This window comes from Tachypleus tridentatus, chromosome 1 (genome assembly GCF_004210375.1).
Source record: "Tachypleus tridentatus isolate NWPU-2018 chromosome 1, ASM421037v1, whole genome shotgun sequence".
Taxonomy (NCBI): domain Eukaryota; kingdom Metazoa; phylum Arthropoda; class Merostomata; order Xiphosura; family Limulidae; genus Tachypleus; species Tachypleus tridentatus.
In genome coordinates, this window is record NC_134825.1 from 32,905,018 (window position 1) to 32,930,932 (window position 25,915).

The 25,915-nt window shown below is 34.8% G+C and overlaps 1 protein-coding gene and 1 long non-coding RNA gene across 3 annotated transcripts in view; one reads left to right on the top strand and one right to left on the bottom strand.

The window, feature by feature from the left end:
* Positions 1–25,915, top strand: part of LOC143245425 (uncharacterized) — a 222,559-nt gene that overhangs the window by 142,686 nt on the left and 53,958 nt on the right. Inside the window, exons 11-15 of the mRNA XM_076491775.1 lie at positions 2,543–3,899; positions 4,567–4,821; positions 6,900–7,053; positions 9,238–9,281; positions 10,248–10,346. Of these exons, the coding sequence (XP_076347890.1) occupies positions 2,543–3,899; positions 4,567–4,821; positions 6,900–7,053; positions 9,238–9,281; positions 10,248–10,346 (1,909 nt within the window). The remainder of the gene's footprint in view (positions 1–2,542; positions 3,900–4,566; positions 4,822–6,899; positions 7,054–9,237; positions 9,282–10,247; positions 10,347–25,915) is intronic.
* The window catches only part of LOC143245436 (uncharacterized), a 38,350-nt gene that overhangs the window by 6,307 nt on the left and 6,128 nt on the right, over positions 1–25,915 (bottom strand). Inside the window, exon 2 of one of the 2 annotated variants that reach the window (XR_013025626.1) lies at positions 12,649–13,025. The exons of the other annotated variant lie outside the window; for it this stretch is intronic. This is a non-coding gene — a long non-coding RNA (uncharacterized LOC143245436). Of the gene's footprint in view, positions 1–12,648; positions 13,026–25,915 lie in introns of those variants that run through there. 2 annotated transcript variants of the gene reach the window in all.

Genomic DNA, 25,915 nt, shown 5'->3' on the forward strand with positions numbered 1-25,915 from the left:
AATAAGACATCATGACATTTTGTCCGTACACGCCAACAAACCACCACAACTAAGAAAATGACACTCGGAAGTAACAAGTATCAACATTAGCTTTAGCTTCGCAACCCTATTATTTCGAGCGAACCTACACTTTACAGAACCAAGCGGCCCGACATGGCCAGGTGGTTAAGGCGTTTGACTCGTAATCTAAGGGTCGCGGGTTCGAATCCTCGTCACACCAAACATGCTCGCCCGTTTAGCCGTGCGGGCGTTATAATGTGACGGTTAATCCCACTATCCGTTGGTTAAAGAGTAGCCCAAGAGCTGGCAGTGGGTGGTGATGACTAGTTGCCTTCCCTCTAGTCTTACACTGCTAAATTAGAGACGACTAGCGCAGATAGCCCTCGTGTAGCTTTGCGCGAAATTTAAAAACGAACAAACAGAACCAACAATACCTTTAAAATATATGGTGGTACGTTTTTTTCTCTGAAACAGCTGTTTTTAATTGGAATGACAAGAAACTTAAAAATGTCTACAAAAATGGTAAAAGTATCAGATCGATAAGTCACGTAACTTTTTTGTAGGCGTGCGCAAAACTATTGGGCTGTTTTTGTTGAGGAGCTTTGTTCTTGTAACTCATAATCAGATCGTATATTTTACACCTGATTGTAGGTTATAAATATTTATCAGTGTTCCAAACTTGAAAAAATACATAAAAAGTAAGTGTGTTTTTTTTTATAAGATAACTTTTCGATATAATGTTTTTCTTTAATTAAGTACAAAGCTATGTGTGCTCTGCCTACCACGGTTATCGAAACCCGGTTTCTAGCGGTGGGAGTCCGCAGACATATCGCTGTACCACTAGGGAGCGGACGATATGATCTTTGCGAGCGGCAAAAATAGGAAAAAAATCAATCAAACTTTTATATTTTATATAATGTATTTTCCTTGATGGAATACCTTGGAATGTGTTATGCGAAATAAAGGTTCATCAGAGCACTTCTACAGAATTTATAGTATAGTTTGGATTACCACAGTCTGAGCTGTAGAAAGTGTAAAATAGCTAAACTATTGCGCCTGTGAATTACACAGTATGTCATGCGACCCGAACAACCCGCACTGTTGTTTTGTCCTTTACAGTACAATTACTAGCACTAATGATCTCTGCCAGTTTTAACAACATATGTAAGAGCACCTACGTTAATGATCTATGTATATTTAATAGAACAATAACAATAACTAGTAGTGATAATAATAATGAAAAGTTAAAGCTACATTTTTCTGCTGATTGTCACGTATGCAAAGCAAATTGTGATTGGAAATCAGTTTGCGTTTTTTTTTATTAGTTTTTGTGATATGTTTCAATATTTTAATATGTTTAAAATATTACTTGATTTGTTTTAGAGTTATTGCTAATTTAGAAATAAATTAAACTGAAAATCAAATCGTGGAAACATTTAACAAAGGTTTTCCAGCATAGATATCAGTGTTGTTAACATATCAATATTTGGATTAAATTCGTTACGCACTGAACTCATGTTCAAATACAGTATGGGTTTAATATTTAAAACGGTAGACAACACTTTGTTTAGGAAAATCCACTGCTAATCGTTAAAGACGTGTTGTGCCGCCCATAGTGGCAGAGTGGTATTTCTACTTTCGTATACCACAACAAATCGGGATTTGATACGCATGATGGACAGAGCACAGACAACCTTATCTGTAGCTTTGTTCTTAAAAACAAACAGCAGCAACAACGTATTGTGTCTGGTTAACACTTTCAGACAATTAATTATTATTATTATAAACACTTTTAACTGCGGAGAGTAAACAATGCTAGCTAAGATATCGAGAAATGTCAGTTTTTTGTTTTTTTTCAGAACTGGCATTATCACGTGGATAGAGCGCTTCACTCACATTCTGAGGGTTGCGGGCTCGAATCCCCATCCCACAAAAATTATGCTCGCCCTTTCAGCCATGTGGACGTTATAATTTGTTGGTAAAAGAGTAGCCCAAGAGTTGGCAGTTACTGGTGATGAGTAGTTGCCTTCCCTCTAGTCTTTCACTGCTAAATTAGAGACAGCTATCACAGATAGCCCTTTTGTAGGTTTTACGATATTCAAACCAATTATCGAAATCTTACAAACTGCCCTTCATAGAAAAAGTACTAAGGCCTCACTTATTAGGAGTATGTATGCCCGCTCGCGTGTGTGTAATTTCTTAGCAAAGCCACATTGAGCTCTCTGCCGAGCCCATCGAGGGAGAAAAAACTCCTGATTTTCGCGTTGTAAATCCGTAGACATACCGCTGTACCAATTATTAGGAAGAAGCGAGGTTAAATTTAATCTACAATTAGCTAAACGCATTGCTATGTATTGAAGCCCTTAAAAATAATAACGCACGTTTTTGTTCTTACTTTTTGTTATAAGCTAGCCGATATTTTTGTTCCTTTAATTAGGTAACAGATGTCTTACCGTTTATTTTACTTGTCTTTGGTCTGTATATAACAATATTTTATTGTTGACCATTTTTATAGTTTTGATGACAACATTTCTATCAACAGTCAACTTAGCGACAATATCATTGACATCAGCTCTGATGACAACTTGACAGAATTATCAATCAGCACTGAAGCCACTAGTAATGGTAGTCACACGCGAACACCTCGAGCAACTGAGAATCATCTCGCTGCTGGGAACGAGAATAAGCGGCAATATGATGAACAAGCTCTCTGGGCGCCAAGTGCGGGAAAACTCACTGCTAGCCGTTCTTCAAACGTCAAAAAAGCGGACAGCTCGATGCAGACGGAATCTAAAGTTATCCACCGAATGTCATCATCTGTGTGGAAGAAATACCCCCATCATTATGGGAACAACGGATCTGAATCAGAACAGATGAAGGACAAGAACACTATTTCTTCCTCTGAAACTGAAAAAAAGAATGGAGTTGCGTACGGAACTTTTGACAACTTAAATGGTGGATATAAAGCTGAGCACAAAAGACAAATACAAGTACCAGGAGATCAAAAGTGTCGTGATGGAGATGTCGCGGTTGAGAAAGGGTTAGGAAATGAAAGAAGCTTCAATCCCAAATCAACCAAGTTAAACTGTAATTTGATTAATCAGTTAAGTAAGCCATCACTTGAAAGCCAAGAAACTGGAGGGTCACGAACGTTAATAGTAATGGGAAGCGAAACGAACAATGAAGAAACGTTAACCTGTACGGATTTTGTCTGTGATAAGAACAAAATATGCAAGTCAAAATCAAAAAGTAGCTCCAGAAAGGATATGTCACTTGACACTATAAGTACTGATGATTGCGACCTAAATGTTTCTGATATTAACTGTAGCCAGTCATCAAACCTGTTTATGAATATGACCACGTCATCTTTTTGTGGTGACAGAGACAGTTATAAACGGAAAGAAAGTGCCAAGGTGGTTGCTAACACTCAAACTAACATGGACGAAAACTGTGTGTCTAATTCCGACAGTAAATATAGTTCTTCAAGCCGTGAAATATCGAAACAAAATCCCTTGACGTCCACAGGTATTAAAGGATTTCAGAAATACAGCTATAGAACGCATTCTGTCTTCAGTGGGTCGTCTGATTCCAAATCGAACTATGTAATTCTCTCTGATTTTCCTCCAGTCAGTAAGGATCGCTCAGTTAATGGGTCCCGTCTCTCAGTCCCTATAAAACCAAATGTCACAGACATGGCGAACTGTGCTATCACAGATCCTTTTCTGTATAAAAATAACTATGTTCCATCTTCTAACTCCTATGCCTGTTTACGTTACAGTGGCAGTTCTGGTGCCTCGTTAATCTCTGAATCAGGTGCTCGCAGTTGCAGTGGAAGTGGTCTCACTGATGACGATAGTATGGAATCTTTATCATCGGTATTATCCAATGTGCATGCTCAGGTAATAAATTATATAGTTTTTCCGTAGTTTTGTGTTTGTTTGTTTGTTTATAGATATTGAACAGTTAGATATAATGTTTTTTCATACTATAGCTGTGTTTGATTACATTGAATAATATTAATGAACTTGTGAATTTATTATCAAAACATTTGCCATTTTCACAACTCTGAATAATGTTTATCTTATTTTCCCGAAAGCGGGCCAAAGGCCACCTGAAGGACTCACCTGTTTTAGCCACTCGCGCCATTATGCAGGAGTGTGTTATGAGTCAGTTAGTCAGTAAACATTTTACGCTTAACTTTGCAATTTGTACTTTCGTGACGTTAGTAAACGTGCGCGTACATGAATCCCGAGAAGAATTATATATTCTGTAGGCTTAAACACAGCGTGGTATATAACCTTCAAAAAAAAAAATTTGTTACTCTTAATTTCGGTTTGATTTTTTTTATTTACTCTTGAAACAGAACACTTTCAGGGTCCCTGCGAAAGTACATCTAGTATAACAATACCTTTGAATTCATTTTAACTTCGTAGTTAAGGAAAACGGACGTTTACAGAAATATAAGATGATCTTGCGCTTATTCTGTACACTCATGGTATTGCATATTTTTTTTTAGCTTGTTTACTTAATATTTCTTTTGTAATAATATATAACCTTCACTCTTAGGTTCACAATGTCCGTGCTAACAGCCTTACTCATGCTCGTCTCTTGCTTCATCAGAGGGATCTTTCTGAATCACCACATCTGACTCGTTCCAGCTCGATTAGATCGACGAAGTCAGAAAAGCTATACCCATCTATGTTGCGACGATCAAGCGAAGTGAATAATGATGTCTCGGTGTGTGCATCAGTAGGTAGACACTCAATTAGAGACAACACCAATGATCGACCGCCCTTGCCACCCACAAACTTAAATACTCAGGTAAATGTGGATTACACTGTCAGATGAAAGTATACAAAATTCAATGGAGAGACATTTAATTACATTAAAGTTTTACCTTATTAAAGACATTCACACTTGTGATAGAGCACTTTATGTGGGTCTTGTGAGTGTAATAAAAACTCTGTGGAATTTTATCTTTATTCATAGTTGTAATAAAAAATAACCAGATAACAAGTGTAGGATAAGGTAAAACGTTTAAAACACCTCATTTCCAACTGCCAAGTATGTGTAAATAGAATGTCCAAAACAAATGAATGGTGTTCAGAATTTTGAATATTATAGCTATGACAAGGCATATCAACACTTTGTCAGACGCAAGTTCGCTTGATTGTAGTGGTTTCGCAAAATCTTTACCTGCTTGTCTCTTTAAGTTGAAGCATAGAGTTTAAAGTATTTGTAAACCATAACTAAACGTCAAGTAATTAACGTGTGAATGTTTCGTTCATGTGGAGAATCATCGATACGTGAAAGTCAGCTAATCTCAATAGGTTGCAACAAGTTGTGTATGTTGTCTCAAAGTGTCGTTATCAGAATGTGGAATCACTAAAACAACAGGTAAACTGTTCACTCTAACTTGCCGGAATGGTAAGATACTTGCTAAGGGATTAGATCAGATTTTCACAGCCATAACTGGATTTCATGTTAGTTAAGTGGATTAGAAATAGACTTCATAAGCTCGGCCTATACAACACAAATTCAGTGAGATACATTTCATTCCTGCGGCAAGGCATAAAACAGTTTGTCTACAATAGGGCCAAGAAAACATAGAACAATATTTTATATAGAGATGTGTCACAGTACACTGGTTTTTCAGCAAGCAACATCTGCACTAAGCTGTTCTGGTTATTTGTTAGCGACAATACTTAATATTTAAGTAAAACATAGAAACACTGTAAACAAGTAAAGCCATCTCTACCAAATGCTCGGTTATTATCGTAGGATGAATGACAACCACCTACCTGTTTGCATTTAAGATCACACGATGAATAATTAAATACATGATTTACTTAATATGCGCTTCACAGATTGTAATTAACGTTATTTTGAAACATTAATGTTCAATATCCGGTGGGGATATAATGTTGGTAGCTCACTTGCTCGAAAGACATAACAATATTTCTCTTATCCCTTCTACTACCTATGTTTACCTACATTATAACTCATCGGGTGTGATAGGCTTAATTAATAAAGGCCCGGCATGGCCAAGCGTGTTAAGGCGTTCGACTCGTAATCCGAGGGTCTCGGGTTCGAATCCCGTTCGCACCAAACATGCTCGCCCTCCCAGCTGTGGGGGCGTTATAATGTGGCTACCAATCCCACTCTTCGTTGGTAAAATAGCAGCCCAAGAGTTGGTGGTGGGTGGTGATGACTAGCTGCCTTCCCTCTAGTCTTACACTCCTAAATTAGGGACGGCTAGCGCAGATAGCCCTCGAGTAGCTTTGCGCGAAATTAAAAACAAACAAACTAATTAATAAAATGTTGAACTCAATAAACTCTATTTATTCAATTTTCATTAAAAGTGTAGTCAACAACCGAAAAACAACAATGAAGTGCATGTCACATTAATTTAATATTTTGTGAATAATACTAAGAATTCATCAATTTGAGTGAGCTGTAGATAAGCCTAAATTTTGTGTTTATTACTTTGAAAAGTAATGTTGAAAACTTTAATAAAAACTATTTAAAATAATTCTCACTTGAATTTAGCAAGAGGACGCTTTTCTGAAAGATTATGTCATACTGCCATCTCTACAATAGAAGAAATATGGAATTAAATACGAAAATAAAAATAATTTAAGTATGCGAGTTTTCAAATTTTAAATTTTGAATTTATCAAATGTTATTATATTATATTATCAAATAAAAATAATATGAACTGTATAGGTCCATATGTCAAAATATTTTCAAATGCTTGACAAAACGACCGTTTTTTATTAGCTGCATACATAAATTATGAAAAGTGAAAATAAACATTGCAAAGAGATATCCAACACCATAAGACACTAGTGCATTCCAGTGTTGGGCCTTTTTTTGTATTTTATTATCTGTATTTGTAGGGAGTGTCACGCAACTTATTCCCTATTTCTCCTGTCAACTCAATGTCTCAAACGTCAACTACATCAGTGAAATCATGCAGAGTTCCTATTTCTGTATCAGTGCCTCAGTACATGGGAGGTATGGTGTCACGACAGGGCAACAAAACCGATGAAAGTAAGATTTTTATTTTCAGTAAATTGAATCTTTGTTATCTTTTCTCTGTAATTTTATAAAATTGACAAATGTAGCAATAACGGAGTTAACTAATCACATTCTAAAAACGTGAAATAAGTATTGTTACAAAAGAAGGTCTAACCACGTCATTTCCATTAACAATGTATTGTTACAGTGGTCACGATTCTATGCATAGAAGTTCCAGCAACTTCCCCATGAAAACGAAATCTACTGCTTCGAACCACTTTATTTACTCTACTGTGACGTGAAAAGTATAATTCATGTTTTATCCAATCACACTTAAACTTTCTTTACAGCTGTTTCCAAAGGTGTTTTTCGTTATGAAAATATGGCAAACAAGGGACGTACAAAAACTAAGCAGAAGAAAAGCAAAGAAAACGTTTGAAAATCGAGAAATAGATAATATGTGTTAAAGGGACGATAATTTTTCACCAAATTCACAACTATGTTTTTAGATGAAAATAAAAATTCTAAATGAGAAGTAAAGGAATGCACTGTTTACTGGCGAAACTATTTTGAGCTTTTTTGTAAAAATTAAAATTAGATGTTACGAAGTTTTAAAAATTATTAATTATAGAGTATGTGTGAGTTAAAATTGTTAAACTACAGTCAGATTTGTTATTCTTACTTGAATTTTGAAATCTGTAAACATGTAAAAGTGACTTTAAAATTTCTACCGCAAATAAATTGAAAGTGGAGAAAAAATTCTTTTGACGAAGCGGTGGTCAAAAATACATGAAAAGCCAGAGGAAATTATGAAATGATGAAGATGTCTATTTTGCTAGTGTAACTTGCACTTTTAGCAGGAACTTTTAAAATAATTGTCAAAATATGCCACTGCCTCTTCTCCAAAAAATTAGTTTTAAGTCCTAGATAAGGAGACCAGAACTATATATGGGAACAAACTAGTGATTTTCTTCTAACTTGTAATCAATATATACGCGTATGTTTTAAGAAACTTACAGTTCTATTAATTTTACTATTATAATTTGAGCAAGTGGCAAGGGCGCTCGATTTGTAGTCTCATGGGCGAGGGTTCAAACCTGTGTCACATCAAACATGCTCACCCTTTCAGACGTGGAAGCGTTATAATGTGACGGTCAATCCCCCAAGAGTTGGCAATGGGTAGTGCTGACCAGCTTGCTTCTCTCATGTCTTACGTTGCTAACTTAGGAACAGCTAGCGCAGATATCCTTCGTATACTTTGTGCTGATTTCAAAACAAACAAGCAAAACTATTGGCATTAGAGCACTTACTTGATGGCTTATGTAACTCATCCACCACTTGCTAAAATCTGTTTTCTTTGGTGAAGCTACTGAGCTGGTTTCCATTTATATTAAACATGTAATTCAAATTATGACAATCCACATTTTCTTCTTTACATATGTGATACTTCTGCAAGATAACTAGTATCTTTATGAAGTGTCCTGGTCACAATAATATCTTGGATATTTCTAGGTTAATTCTCCTGTAATATTTTCAATTTATGCTCTCACATCTATATTTGAAAAAGTTATATTTTTTGTGAAATAAACTTTACAGTTGTTTGAAACGTGTGATAAATGTAAGGTTTATCAGTAGATTTCTTTGTTTTTAATTAAAGAAAATCCAGATGTCTTCTGTATTGCTTTAACACAAGGCGTCCGTGCCACCCCTACATGAAGAGCACTACGTAACTGGACGATTAATCACATTATTTTGAGTATAACTAAAGTAATATACCTATATTGTTTGTTTTGAATTTCGCCCAAAGCTACACGAGGGCTATCTGCGATAAGCCCCTAATTTAGCAGGGTAAGACTAGAGGGAAGGAAGCTAGTCATCATCACTCACCGCCAAATTTTGGGCTACTTTTTTCAACGAAACGTAGGATTGACTGTCGCATTATAACGCCCCCATGGCTGGAAGAGTAAGCACGTTTGGTGTGCTGAGGAATTCGAACCCGCGACCTTCAGATTATGAGTCGATCGCCCTAACCAACTGGTCATGACGGGCCTACATATACTGTTAGTATTCCAATCCCAAATTACTAAATGAATATATGAATCTATGTGTTGTAGGTTTTATCGTGTGTTAATTAAGTTTTGTAATGTTTTATGTAAAAGATAATGAAAGCTTGGTTTGTTTGAGGTATTCTCATCTTTAGAACGGTTTATTTTTCAGTACATGGCTCGTCCTTGTCCGTTGTTTCTTCGATGTTATTCACGGTAATGTTTTATTTTTGTTCATTTCTCGCAAATTTTCTTGGTTTTTAAATACAAAATATTATTAACAACAATAGAAATCTACAAATGAAAATTAGCAGTTTACATTATATCTTCTGGATTTCTTCTGTACATTCCTCGGTGGACTCAGCACTCTTCTACACATAATTTTGCACGAAGTGTATTATTTTTTTTAAGTTGTTAAAAACGAAACAATTATACTTAATGTCTACAAGTTGATATAAGAGAAAATTTCATAACTGTAGAAACTAAAAAAAAGAAAGAAATATAAATATGTTTCTGTAAGACGAATTTTACAGAAGTTATTTTACTGAATTAGTGAAACAGAAAGTAATGAGATTTAATAGTTTACACTTTAATAATTAATTAGAAAACTCATAGTAAAATATACTTTATAATCGGTTAAAAAAGAAGTGATATGATAGATCGATATATTTCTCAGTGAGAGAATCCATATTTATCAAATAAAAAAAAGCGAAATAAATTAAATATGACAACACATTTGTTTTATGAGTTTCTTTGTTGTTAAAACGTAAACGTGGTTAGCTATTGGTTTTTGAATAGAATCCTAACAATGGACAATTAAGTTAACTGTCGTTTCACATGTAGATTTTATCAACAATTGAGTTGTGTTTTTAAAAGCGAATGGTGAAGGTACGTCAGAGAAGTCACACCAATAATGAAAAGTTCTGTTGGTTGTTACCTGCAGAGATTTTAGTATTATTCATGAATGTTTTGTTTTCTGTATTTGTTACTTCCGACATGTATTACAAAAACCTGGTATTTTTTTTCCCTCACGGCGAACCATTGAGCATTGTTGTCTTAGTGCATTACATATTGTCAAATTATGAATAATCTTTTCTCTAAATCTCCTTGTAAACCTTGTACGTTATTTTAAAATAAATACAGATGAATTAAAGTTTTATATAATATGTGTTTATTTTTTAGACAGAAGACAAACAGTCTCAAGAGATTAAGAAGCTCAAAAGGGAATTGGAACAAGCTAATGAGAAAGTAGCTACTCTTACGTCACAACTGGCAACCAATGTAAGTAATCTATAACTTTTATTTCGTACGATACCGTATATAAAAAGCAAATAAATGATTCACAACACCTTTAATTGTTACCTGTATTTGTATAAAAATCGGTTTTTCGATTCTTTGACGGGTTGTTAAAGCATAGTATTTATTATAAAATTTGGTTGTATGAAGACGACAGGCAGAAAAACTATGAAATGTTTGTACAACAAGCAGTTACCGTCCGTTCCAATTCGTTTCATCATGGTTTCGCAATTATTTAACGGCTCGGCATGGCCAGATGGTTAAGACACTCGACTCGTAAATCGAGGGTCGCGGGTTCGAATCTCCGTCACACCAAACATGCCCGCCCTTTCAGTCAATCCCACTCTTCATTGGTGAAAGAGTAGCCCAAGAGTTGGCGGTGGGTGGTGATGACTAGCTGCCTTACGTCTAGTCTTACACTGCTAAATTAGGGACGGCTAGTGCAGATATACCTTGTGTATCTTTGCGCGAAATTCAAAACAAACCAACCAATTATTCAATCATTAACCCCATCTGTTGGCAGATGTTACTTTGCAAATGCACTATATAAACAATTAAATTTTAATCAGTCGTGTTTATGTTTCTAGAAGCATTAGATTACCAATTAACCTTTAATTAATAATCACTTGAATTGAGTGGAGAAAACGTACAAATAGTTTTGTTTTTTGAAACTTGTGGGATATTTCAACTATTTATATACGATATCCTAACTGTAACAACGTGTGGTCAAAAGTATCATTAGCATCAAGTAAATAACAGTAACGTATTAACTGCTAAAATAAACAGTAATTGTGTGGCTTGTTTTAAAATATATTGGTATTTTATTTAAATAAAATCAGTGTTGAAAGTCGGGGTATCAGGTGATCAGGTAAGTTAAAGTAATTGATCCATGTTCCCTTTTTATAAGAATCTGTCTTTTATACATAGGCTGTGCTCGTCACTAGGCCTAAATTACATACATCATAAGTTCAATGTAATGGACAAATACGCGTTCTTGCTTTAAGTATATTTCAGTTAAATCTACACTTGTTACTTTGGTATTTCCTCGTGCATTCGTTTACAAAACAAATTTAACAACACTAGAGTGCTGACGGACATTCCATGTTTAGATAAAAAAAACACACAGAGTTATGATCTACAATCTGGTTTAAAACTTATTTGAAATGAATTTGAGAATTCACTCTAAGAATGTTCGTTTCATGATTATTTTTTTTACACCCAATTACATTATGTAACGACATTTTTACTTTTTCTTGTTCCTGGGCAGAAAGTGTTATTTCTTAATTGCTTATGCCTAAAGTAAATGGAAAAGGCCTATTTTTATTTTCTAACTTTCCTTTTGTGACCTGGGAGCATATAATGAAAACATGATGGGAGACTATATTTGAGGGCTGATACGTGAAAGTGATTTACATTACAGTCTCAAATCTCGAGAAACTACTCACTTTTAAACATTTTTGTATAACTTTAGTATAAACACATGTAAATCTTGATTCATAAGTTGTTTTATTCGGACCTTATGTAAATGAAAATGTGCAAATTTGCCCATTTTTACATAGAAAATAGGTTAATTTCTAAATTTTATTATCCAGGTCACAAAAGCAAAATTTGAAGGGAATAATGACCATTTTCTGTACTGTTACAACATAAGCAATTAAGAAACAACACATACTATTCAGGAACAAAATCTGTGTTACATAGTGTTATTAGTTGCTTCATAAGGAAAACTACAGCTATTGTTTAGCCTTTAGAGACGCTTATCTTGTCGAGATACTCGAATACATCAGTGGTTCTCAACCAGGGGTGCGAGATAACATTTGTTTTGGCCACCTTCACCTTTATTTTTAAATAAATAATTACTGTGAGGGGTGCGAGAACATATTAAATTTTTTAGGGGTGCGGGGCATAAAACGTTTGGGAACCACTGGTACACATAATGGTATCTATTCTTCTGGGAATCACGTGCAGACGAAACCTAAATTTTTTAATGTTTTCAAACATGTCACAAATGTAAGGTTTATCATCAGATTTCTTTGTAATTAATCTCCGAGCTTCACAGTGGACTATCTGTACGCTACTCACCACATGTATCGAAACCCACTTTTTAGCATTGTAAGACTGCAGATATACCGCTGTGCCACTAGGAGGTTTAAGAGTAGAAGAACTATTTCAATGCCCTCTTTTCGTTAAGCTTGTTATTTAAAGACCTTAATTAAATTTTCCTCACGTATCTTATACATTTAGTTTATCAAGACTTAAAGACCCATGGATGTATTTATTAACAAGCTTCATATACAATCGTATAACTGTTTTAGTGAAGTTAAATTATTCAACAGAGTGAGATCTGCCAAATGTTATACCGGTATATTTTATAAAATCATGACTATATTTGAGACAATTAAATAACTAAGACGACAATAACAATATCACCAAATATTTCCAGTAGTATAAAGGCTTGAAAAACACGGAACAATTATCTAGCGAGGTGTTTACTTGAAAACGAAAGACATTCATTAAACAAGGAATGAACAAGTATTGGATCCATGGGTACTCTTTTTGTTAGAGTTACTCGCTGGGACAGCGGTAAGACTTCGGATTTACAAGGGTAAAATCAGGAGTTTGATTCTCTTCAGTGGACGCAGCAGATATCCCGATGTGAATTTGCTATAAGGAAAACACACATACTCTTTTAGTGTAATTATTGTGGATGTTTCTTAGACACAGAATGTGATTTTAGTGGCAAAATTCGTGAGCTTCAAAGCAGTTTCGTCGTTACATACAAAGTCTATACTTAATTGTATGGTGTCTTCCAAAATGTATATTTTTATAAAGATACTTTACCTCAAATTTGAGACAATTTTTTTCTGTCTACCTTCAGTTGTTACACTTTTCGTATTTTCCGTACAAATAATCTAATCTATTAACTAGGACCAGTAACTGACACAGTCTCCTTGTAGAGACTGAAGCAACGATTAAGTCAAATCGACTGTAAATATGTTTGTTTGTTGCTAATCACCAAGCTACACAATGATCCACCGTGCTTATCACCAGAATTGAAATCCTATTATTTTATGGTTATATGCCTTCAAGTTTATCGCTGGGTCACTGGAGAAACACTTAAATGTATAATATAGTTTAGGAAGGAGGTACTATTTGTGTTAGACAAACTGTTCTAATAAGGTTAAAACGAATATAAAGAAATGTCAAATTTTATAAGTTCAATATGAAATTTAGCGAAATACACATTTTACCGCAAATTTATTAACGCAAGAATTTGTATCTGAGAAGTAAATGAATCCAATATCATGCAGTAATAATAGGTAAGCGAACAATGATTTATAAACATGAGGAAAACTTTTCCTGTCTGGGACGTATCATATGTTTTAACAGGACATTGGTATGTCTTTCCTTGGTCAAGTGTCATTCAAAAATACAGTAAAAGTTACTCAGTTTTAACGTCTGAAAAACATAAGATTTTTTTGAGCTAGTTTATTGTAAGAACGTTTTACAATTTGTATTTACGAAATTCGTTTTAAGGAGCTAGAACTCTTTTTGTTTCACAAAAAGGCTTGTCGACAACAGTTACCAAAATATTCCTAACCAAAAAACCTATATGTTGATCCATAAATAGTTAGTTAAATTAATATGGATTTCTTGAAGACTGTTAAAAACTTTTAATGAAAAGCAGTGAAAGCATATTTTTTTTTTTAATATTATAAATTAGAATTAAGAAGTTGCTGCGTAGAATAATATTTACATCAGAGTTTTATCACATGGTTACGAATTGTACACTGTTTTAACGGGTAAAAAATACTTGACAGGTAACTACTCATAAAGACTGCTTTCATAGATAAATGGCATTCAAACTAATCTATTATTGTATGACTAGGTTATAGGTAAAACTATAGTCACACAAGATTATCCCAGTAAATTAATTATATCAAGAAAGTTCATAAGCAAACATTAATTTTATTTGAGTCGTAAAGATGGCTACCTGAATTTGTATTTATATAGCTTGAAAAAAAAATTGAAAAAATGTATTGTATTATTGAAAACAATCATGAATAGGCAGTAATTAACTATGATTACTTTATATAATTTAAATATTGACAACTAACTAAATGTATTGGATTTTTATCGTAGTGTACCTTTTAGTCGCAAGATGGCAGCATAAACGCAAAAAAAGAATTAAATAAAATTTGCTTTAACATGGCAGTAGATATACTGTTATTTGTTTCATAAGTTCTCACAAACTATACAAAGAAGACTTTGTGCTTACATAATTCCTATTTTTAATTGATAAAATAGAATTAAGGCAGCTAATCAACAACCCCAATTATTCATTAGTTACTCTTTATCTTGTCAAAGGGCCCGGCATGGCCAAGCGTGTTAAGGCGTTCGACTCGTAATCCGAGGATTGCGGTTTCGAATTCCGGTCGCACCAAACATGCTCGCCCTTTCAGCCGTGGGAGCGTTATAATGTGACAGTCAATCCCACTATTCGTTAGTAAAAGAGTAGTTCAAGAGTTGGCGGTGGGTGGTGATGACTAGCTGCCTTCCCTCTAGTCTTACACTGCTAAATATAGGGACGGCTAGTGCAGATAGCCCTCGAGTAGCTTTGCGCGAAATTCAAAACAATCAAACAAACAAACAATCTTGTCAAATAGTAGGGGGCCCGGCATGGCCAAGCGTATTAAGGCGTTCGACTCGTAATCCGAGGGTCGCGATTTCGAATTCCGGTCGCTCCACACATAATCGCCCATTCAGCCGTGGAAGCGTTATAATGTGACGGTCAATTCCACTATTCGTTAGTAAAAGAGTAGCCCAAGACTTTGGTGGTGGGTGGTGATGACTAGCTGCCTTCCCTCTAGTTTTACACTGCTAAATTAGGGACGGCTAGCGCAGATAGCCCTCGAGTAGCTTTGCGCGAAATTCAAGACAATCTTGTCAAATAGTAGGACTTGACTGCTTTGGCTCCAAACTTCTAAACGCGGTTTTTTACTTCAACAGGACGCGAACTTTGGATCCACGGTCTGATCATTTTTTTGTCTTAAGTTTATAACAAACTAGCTGAAAATGCTTTGCTCCAAGGATGTATTAACCAAAAATCTTTTTCCCTTGGTGTGAACTAAATTAAATTATGTAACCACCAAAAGGTTAATTCAATTGACCCTCTAAATCGTACTAATCATTGCTTTCATTATCAGGCCTAATAGTCCTTGTAGTTTCTATAGATATTTCTGTTAAGAAAACGGCTGTAAATTCAATTCAATAAGGATATTTGGAACAGTCTGTAAAAGGAACCTAGTAAAACAGCTATTCATTATTGCCACCATCAGTTTTGTTAATTACGTACATGAGTAACGTGACATATCCCCAACGAATCACAATGGTACTCTTCTGTCGAGGAATGGTTATGACAGATCCATATCCTTAGAAAGTGTTGATTCCGAACTCTGTCTTTACCACAATTATAACATACACATCTAAAACATGCCATGTTGACACGTTCACTGCCATTTTCAAAAACCATTGAAGCGACTGTACTATAAATATTTCGTAGATCTCTCATCTAAATACCCAAACTAACTTTGCAACCACGCAGTATATCGATTTTTACTCTACCGGTTCAAGCAGTAGTTACTTTTCTTTAGTAAAATTCATGTACCACTGTTAACAACCTTGTAAAGTTGGCTAGTTGCCATCTTCTTCTTCTAAAATTATAAAGATCGCTGTTGACTTTGTCAGACCAAACAGTCGTTACAGTTACCCCACCATGTTTATGCAAGTAATTTGTTACCTTGTAATTGTTATCATTCTGAAGAAAGTCCTGTTGAGTACTAATTACCTTATCCAGTCGATAGTGTTGCAGCTTTCCCACGAGATTTATTTATATCACAATATATCTCACCAGACAAGTGGTTATCAAGTTTCTAATGCATGCTGCTTTAAAGTAGTTTGTATTACAACGTGTCTTAAGGTCTAGACCGGTAGGACTGTCAGAGTATCACAGTTAGCACTAACGTGCAAGATTGCAATCTAAATGATTCATATAAATAGTATATCAATTAAAGCTCTAACCCACCCCACCTGATGAAGGCAGGGCCTCCCTTCCAAAACCTCGTCGGTTATCGGCTTTTCTGCTTTGCGATTCGTTTTTTTCTCTCGATTGAGATGCTGTGATATATATTTTAATTATTGAAAAGTCGTAGTGACCCAATATAAAGTAACGGAATTTAAAGTGTTGTAGGTCTTATATCAATGTTATATTAAACAAAAAACGTGCGTGACAACAATAGTAAGTATAGCTGTCATAATATCTTTAATGGCTTTATGAAATTAATTCAAGTACATATTGAATAAGTGACCCCCCACTGACACAACGGTATCCTGCAGACCTGCAGTGCGAGAAACAGGATTTCCATACCCTTTTTAGGCAGAGCACAGATAACCCATTGTGCAGCTTTGTGCTTAACTTCAAACAAATGAATATTAAAGTAGCACACTACTATGTAAACCAGCGTTCTCCATAGTGTGTGGCACGAGATATTAAGGTAAAGTCAATAGAGAAATGGTGTACATTAAGCGTATAAATATATTTTTTTAGCAATGTAAATAGCAAGTAATTACTACAACATATATTTATTATAATGTAACTTTCTAATACTTATCAGTATATTATATCTCCCTCATTTATTTCACTCTTTCAGTTAGTTAAAACAAATTACAATGGGAGGGGAACAAGAAATCATAGATAGTAAAGGGCTACGTGAATAACAGAACGTTAACATGAGTGTGTTTTTCTCATAGCAAAGCCACATTGGGCTATCTGCTGAGCCAACCGAAGGGAATCGAACCCCTGATTTTAGCGTTGTAAATCCGGAGACTTACCGCTCAACACGTTAACATGAACTATCTGCTCTGTTATATTTAAAATGTTCATTCTCTATACTCATTCCACTACTCGTGACAGTATTTTATAAAATTCTGTGTTGCTTTTTAAAACATCTTAGAATTGTTTTCGTTTTTGCTTAAATACTGCTTGCGCTGCACTCACATATGCGTAGAAACCTGAATTTTAGCGCATTAAGCTTGTGGCCCGACATGGCCAAGCGTGTTAAGGCGTGCGACTCGTAATCTGAGGGTCACTGGTTCGCATTCCCCTCGCACCAAACATGCTCGCCCATTCAGCCGTGGGGGCATTATAATGTGACGGTCAATTTTACTATTCGTTGGTAAAAGAGTAGCCCAAGAGTTGGCGGTGGGTGGTGATGACTAGCTGCCTTCCCTCTGGTCTTACACTGCTAAATTAGGGACCGGTAGCACAAATAGCCCTCGAGTAGCTTTGTGCGAAATTCAAAACAAACAAACAAACATTAAGCTTGCATGCTTACCACTGTGATACCTGGTGGCCAAGTCTTAGAATGATATAGTATTTGGCGTTAATATTGTGAGAAAATACCAAATATGTTTTGATTGGTTTACTTCACTGAGTAACTGTTTTGAATTAGTGTGTACGTCACTACATCTCGTTTGTCCAGCATGGCCAGGTGGTTAAGGCACTCGACTCATAATCTGAGGGTCGCGGGTTCAAATCCCCGTCACACGAAACATGCTTGCTCTTTCAGTTGTGTGGGTCTTATAATGTGACGATCACTCCCACTATTTGTTGGTAAAAGAGTACCCCTAGAGTCGGTGGTGATGACGAGCTGCCTTTCCTATAGTCTTAAACTGCAAAGGTAGGGACAGATATCCCTATAGTAGTTTTGCGCGAAATTCAAAGCAAACACTGCACCTCATGGTAATATCAAGGTCTTGTGCTTAAATGTTAAAAAAAGAACTAAACGTCAGTGCCCGGAAATTTATTGCTTGCAGAAGTGAACAGCGTTCATTGGCTAAAATGTGTGTATTCAATAACCACACGGTTCGTCTCGCATTTGTATCAACTTACATTCAAAGAAAACTCCACATTAAGCTACGTTTTGGCAATCAGTAGAAACTGTAGACGTGTTATCACTAGATGAATAAAATGCTGAAAAAACCATGCTTAAGAAGATAGAATAACGTTGTGGATTACGTCGAAAAGTTAAAAAGGAAGCTTGAAGCATTTCGTTAATTTTACACCCTTGGACAACAGTAGCAACAAAGAAAGAACACAAGGCATATGTTGTAACGATAAATGTTCTTAAAATGTTACGTACCAAGTCGATTTGAGATTTAATTAATAGTCTTAAATTTAGGTTGATTCAACTTAATAAATATGTGCCCTGGTTGTTAGGATACAGTAGTTTTCTATTATTCCATTTATAAAATACCAAAAACAAAACTTTTAATACGGTAAATATACTAATAACTACTATCAATTATACTCCATCTTGCGTGGAAAATCGTTAATACAGCAGTATTCAGGAAACCTTAAATTGACTGTAATTTACCAAATAACGTATGAAACCAACTCCCACTCAAACTCACAATAAGGGCGGGGAAGAGATATTTAACACATGTATTACGCAAGTTATCATTGTATAAATTTCACTAAAGCGTTTCTGTTTAAACACAAATATACGTTTTATTCAGCCTGTCTTGTACATCTACAAAATGTGCATAAGTCATCATTTAGAAGTTAAAGTGTCATTATACACACACACAAACACTAATTATATATATTTATCTATGTGATTCAGGGTGCACCTGGACTAGTTAAAGCCTACGTATGTTTTTGCAGCTTTATTTTTTATGCTCTAGGTGTAAGGAAATGATTAAATATCAACACCTTCTGCGTGTGTCCTGTACTGTGAAAAATCCCACTCCTAGCGGCATGGTTTGTGAGAGAAGTGTTGAATATTCATTAGATGCTCTGTGGTGTTGTAAGGCAGGGTGCCAATTACCATTTTTTTTTTATGTAAATCGTGTTCGACACACACACACATTTACTGACAAAGCAACCCGACACGTGGTCATGCAAGATTAACAGAGAGGAGTGGATAAACTAATTTATTAAACCGGGATAAACTTGAGAAAGAATGGTGTTAATAATATGGTCTTCAGTGTGTGAATTAATCACACACGAAAAATTCACTGTTGTGTCCTTTTATACGTTCATATAACCTGTCTAAACTTTATTAAGCTTCTCATAGAAGGCATGTAATTTTTCGGATGAGGTTATAATGAACATGTTGTGATACATACGGTAAAAATCAAATCAAATTCGAACATATTTTCGAAAATGCAACATTTAGTTGTTTATTTCAATGGTTTTTACTCTGCCACGTATCCCAGGTACTTCGAAATCATTTTTTTAATTGTTGAAGACAATTGTACCCATAATAAAATAAAAAAACACATAAGCTTCATCAGCAGTTACATTCTTAGGAGTTATTTGCAATTGATTTGTTTACCTATGTTATGAGATTCTACTTATATATTGAGATTAAAAGGTGAGGTACCCTTTCATACGCTCTTGCACAGAACTCCGACTTTCTAGCGAGGTTGTTATACGCAGATGTGGGAGGGTCTAAAACCACAAACATACGACAAATAACGAACAGATCTTTTTAAAGATCACATTATTTTAGACCGTGACGCCATTTCTATGGTAATTTTAATTGTTTATAAAAGGAAAGGTTGTCAGACAGAACGTTCTTAATGAGCATTATGTACTAAAAACAGTTACAAATCAATATTATGTAATTAATTTATATTTATGGCCATAAAGATTTGTATTTTGTTTCGTTTTTAGACACCACAGTACTTTAGCCATATGACATTGGTGCCTTGCAGCAGCGTGTAACATCTTGTATATCCATTATTATTATCTACGTTTTTCACAGATTTTTAAATATATTGAAAACCTAAATATTAATTTTTATTTCAATACTATCGTGATTTTAAAATTATACTGATTGTTGTTATTAGTCGCAAAGCTACAGAAAAGACTATTGACGCTTTGGTCACCACGAGTATCGAAACCTGGTTGTCAGTAATAGAAATCCTCAAACATGCTGCTTTCCTACTGGAGGGGGTCAATTATAGTGGTTTGCAAATAATTTACTTATATACTTCCTTAGGTGTTACTTCTATCATGCTGGAATTTAAAGTTTTATACTTAATAACAGTGGTATCGAAACGTTTATTAATGAAAGTAATACACCATTGAAACGTTTGTCAATGAGAGTAATACACCATTGAAACGTTTATCAATGAAAGTAATACACCATTGAAACGTTTGTCAATGAAAGTAATACACCATTGAAACGTTTATCAATGAAAGTAATACACAATTGAAACGTTTATCAATGAAAGTAATACGCCATTAAACCATAATTATTTATTACAGACAAAAATGCTCCTCGCTAGTACAGCGGTAAGTCTAGGGATTTATAACGCTAAAATTAGGGGTTTGATCCCGATGTGGTTTTGCTATAAGAAAAATACACAAACACAGAAAAAGCATGATTGAAATATGTAGTAAAATACTTGTTTTTGCAGTAGTAAATAACAAGAATAGAAACTCGTGCTTCGTGTTCAAAACTATTTTTTTTTTCGTTGTGGTATTTTGTATTTGAAAATACATAGTTTATAAAACGTGAGAACAGTCCTTTTTATTTTAGGTAAGGCAAAACACATAAGTGATCTTCCTAGGTTAGATATGCTTTTAAAACCTGAGTATTGAATACGAGTACTAAACCTAAACAGGATGATGTTTCCGGTACTCTAAGTATCTATAAACAAGTGAAGAAATTCACTCACAACATTAACATGTTAACATTTCTGTCTAATATAGGATTCCAAGATCTTATGATTATTACTATTTACATTTAATTGTATCACAGCGGTCTTTGTATGACTTTTTTATCTCGAACATTTAATTTTCGCTTCAATATAAGCAACAAGTACAACATGACCAACCCCAAATTACAATTTAGTAGTCAACATCAAAGCACGATTTCTTCATAATTATTCTCAGGATGCCATTTATCTTGTGGATTTAATTCTTTTCGCGCTACTCTGTCAGAAACAAAGTAATGTGGTCACATCATTATTTTAAGTACTTAATAAATCTACTCCAAATGCACGTCGACTAAAATTTTATTCACTTATGTTTAAACATGGTGAAACTTGTAGTCTTCTCACTACAATACTTTGTTATTATTCGAAACACTTGGTCAAGTGGTTAGGGCGTTCAACTCGTAATCTAAGGGTCAATGGTTCGAATCCCATCAACCAAACATACTTGCCCCTTCAGCCGTGTGGGCGTTATAATGTTACGGTCAATCCCATTATTCATTGGTAAAAGAGTAGCCCAAGAGTTGGCGGTGGGTGATGATGATTAGCTTACACTCTAGTCTTACACTGCTAAACAAACAAACAATCCAAGATCCTACTACTCGATTATCTGCACTCTTTCATCAAAAAACATGACTTTTTGTACCTCAAGATCTTTGATATGACGTCGTTCCTGTATGTGAACGAATGTATTTTTTTCCACTTTAAATAATGAACAATCCCATGAGTTTAAACGGTTATAAAACATGAGTCATTATATTACTGTCTATGGATCACGCCCACAATTGAAAATATACCACTGGACAAAATACTGAGCAACCATTAACCACTTTGTTTCGCAACTTCAAAGCGACCTTCTCGTCAACAATCAGCTTAAGACCACGTGTTTCCCCAAGGCTGTTTAGAGGAGTTAGCAGTGTATTATTGCCCCATTCCTACTTCACAAAATAAAAATTAAGCAAACGTAACTATCTTTGGATTAACTTAACAATCACAATGTTACGAATGTAATTAAACGAGAATTAAATTATAGAACATGAATTGTACGGAAACTTCCAATGAGGTCATTACCGTTCCTTCTCACCTTACGCTATCAGAGTTGAAAGGTAAGTTTAAGAAACGCTTAGAGCCCATTACAGAAACAATACCTAAATTGAAAATAAACTAAAGGCAAACAAAAATCCACCTGACCATGACGCTACTGATGTCTTTCCCACATCAAACTTTTAACTCTATTTTTCAGACAATATAATATCAATGCCCAGCCAAGGATGTGTCAGTTTTTAGAGTATTTCATCTTAAAAGGTCGAAAAGAAATCAACAAAACAAATTTCCCTTATCTAATGTCCAGACTTACTATAGAAGACAAACAGAAAAGCGCGAATAATATAAAAACAAGCAACATCGACATCAAATCTGCATGCAAACAAAGATGGCTTGTTTGTTTGTTTTTGAATTTCGCGCAAAGCTACACGAAGGCCACCTGCTCTAGCCGTCCCTAATTTAGCAGTGTAAGACTAGAGGAAAAGGCAGCTAGTTATCACCACCTTCCGCCAACTTTTGAACTACTATTTAATTAACGAATAATGAGATTGACCGTCAAATTATAACGTCCTCACGGCTGAAAGGGCGAACATGTTTAATGTGATAGGGATTCGAGATCACGACCCTCATATTACGAGTCGAGTGCTCTAGCCATCTGGTCTACAAAGATGGTACTACAGCCGTATAGCGAAAAAGCTTAACTATAGCAGAAACAGAATAACAGGGCTCTAACAAAGAACATCAAACTCCAAAACCGAAAATATCTAAGAATGAAAATAGCTATAAATAATTTTAATACATGTACAATATCTTCTATTCTTAGAAGTACCAAGAGCATTCTTGTTTTACATTGTTCTTATGATAAGCATGCCTGAAAATCTCCAGATACCTGTAGTTTGTACGTCTAACTATCCAACAAAGTCAGTTTCTAACTATTTAAAAGAAATCATGATACCTTTGGTACGTACTCTTACAGTCTATATTAGAAATATTATCAAAAATCTTCATGTATTTTACGAAAACTTCCTACCTATTTCTAATTCATTACAATTTACAATGGGCACATGTTTTGTATATTGTCATACTGCATAGTGAGTGTTTAGAAGCTTTGAGATTTTACCAAAACCTGTGATAAGTACAAGCGCAATCAGCAGACACTAGCAAGATTAGCTGACACCGTGCTAACACTAAATTATTTTTCATTGATTAATTTTACAAACTAATCAACGGTCCAGCCATGATACCGGGATGTCATTCGCCAACTAATTTGCAAGCTACATGGAGCACAAAATGTTTTAAATTTACGGTAGTCATATTACTGTTTAATACCGACGGTACATCAACGAAATAATTCGAATTTCAACTTCAAATATGGGAAACACTTTATAATTTTGTGTTTTGTTAAATCTATCATTCATTGTTTCAAAATAACTCGTCAAACTTGTTCAAAATCAGTCTGATCTAAATTAAAGATAACGTCTTAATCTAATCTAACCAATATAAAAGCCTGTGTGTATGTGTCTCATCATGCTTGATACTTTGAAATAGGAGGAGTCATAAAAACCAAAATACATTTATCCAGTCAGAATAGTTCGATTACTGTCTGCCCATTACGATTTTAGTGGTGGAGGTGCAGGGGGCAGTAACGAAGATTACCGTAAAACTTTTAAGTATACTGAGTGTTGATATAACACCTAGTCACCCGGTATCACCTAGTCTAGAGCCAACTGCAAAATGTTTATCATGAAAATAACTTGAATTTTTTTCTGAATTAAACTCAAAATCCTTCAATCGACGTAGGCTCTAAGTTAAGAAATCAACAAATATTTTGCCAGTTTTGTAATATATACATTTCATTTTATACTTTCAGTGCATAGACTAACAGCAATATAAGGTTGTAATTTCGTTGCTAATCAACATGGTATAAAAGCCATAGTTAGAACGTAGTGTCACCATAACACAGTGTATTATTCTGAGTATTATAAATTGGTAATATGATTATGAATACACCACGAATTAATTTCGTGAATTATCTTGATTTTGATTGGTTCACAAAGGAATCTACCAATGTTTGACTGCCTCGACTACACTTTTCTTCCTCTTTGTTGGACAAGCTTGATTTCGCGACTTTTATTTATTTCAGTTAGTTATGAAATGTGAGGTTAGGGTATACTGTGGGATTAGAATGGTAGTATTCATCCCGTCATTTTTCACAAGTTATACACTAGTTTTAACATGGTATTAATTAACAACTGATTCACGTGTACGCTTCTTTAGATCTGTTGTACGATGCTCATTTCGAACGTTCCATGTGGGAAAACATGTTTTTGTTATGTTGTTTTTTTTGCGGTATTAATTATCGTGGTATAAATTATTTATAACTTTTATTAAGTTTCTTTATGGTAGAAAGTTTTCTCTTTCTTTGATTTCTGTTTAATTGTTCCACATTGGTCTTTGTATGACTTTTCATATTCAAACGTAGTGTCAATACTTTCGCTTCTACATTAATTTTCTAAGTATTTTTTCAGATATTGTTTGATAAAGTATTTTAGTACAAGGATTTGCATTCGTTTTTATTTTATAGCGCAGAGCCCGTTGTCGATTCTACCCAGAAATATAGAAGCGTTGATGATGCATTTGGTTCACGTTCTTCCAGAGGATCCTTTTTTGAGTGATTTTACCCGGGTATTATGAGTGTATCCGTGAGGCACTCATTCTTATGTCACATTCAGTTTCTTAGGAAATGCTGTTGATTTAAATTGGATGTACTTCATATGTACTGTAAAATGTATTCCATTACTTTGATGCTGAATCATTAATCATTCAGTCTGCAGTTCGTATTCAGAATTCCTATAATATAAGTCCGTTTTTATTTTAATACAACGTGATCAAACTTTTAGAACAATTCTACAGATTTTGTCATTATTACTACGTGAGTTACTTTCATAAATTTCCAATGCCTCGTTTAGTTTGGAGGGTCCCCCGCTGGTACAGCGGTAAGTCTACGGATTTTATAACGCTTACCGTTCGATTCCCCTCGGTGGACTCAGCAAATAGCCCGATGTGGTTTTGCTATAAGAAAATACACACACAGTTTGGAGGTGTATCGGCTTTGTTTTGAATTTTTAAAACAAAAACCTTGTGGAACACGAACAGTTAAAATATAAGTAGAAATTTTCGAACATTTTAGCTATTTTTTGAGGCATTTTCTAAATCTTCGATTCTTTTTTATTCTCGCTTTTGAATGATGGAAAATGAAAAAGTTAAGTTAGAATAAAACACATTTTAATTAAACGTTGCTCCAACTCGCTTTGGTTTTTCGATTTGGAAAATTTCGTTAATTAATTCGATTTTATGCGAACTTACTCCATAGATTGGTTGAACTGAGTCAAATAGCCGTCTGGCGTCTCTTTTAAAGACAAAGAAATAATTTCATACTGTTTTTGAAAGTATTACCATTCCTGTCTGGAGAAGAAAGAAGGTAAAAAAACAACACTTAATATAGTAATTACATGAATATAAAGAGTTCAACTGCTGTGTGGTATTCCAAAACACTGATGTTTGGCATGGCCTGGTGGTTAAGGCACTCGACTCGTAATCTGAGGGTCGCAGGTTTGAATCCACGTCACACCAAATATGCTTGCATTTTCTGCCGTGAGGGCGTTATACGGTTTCTGTCAATTCCACTATTCGTTGGTAAAAGAGTAGCCCAAGAGTTGGCGGTG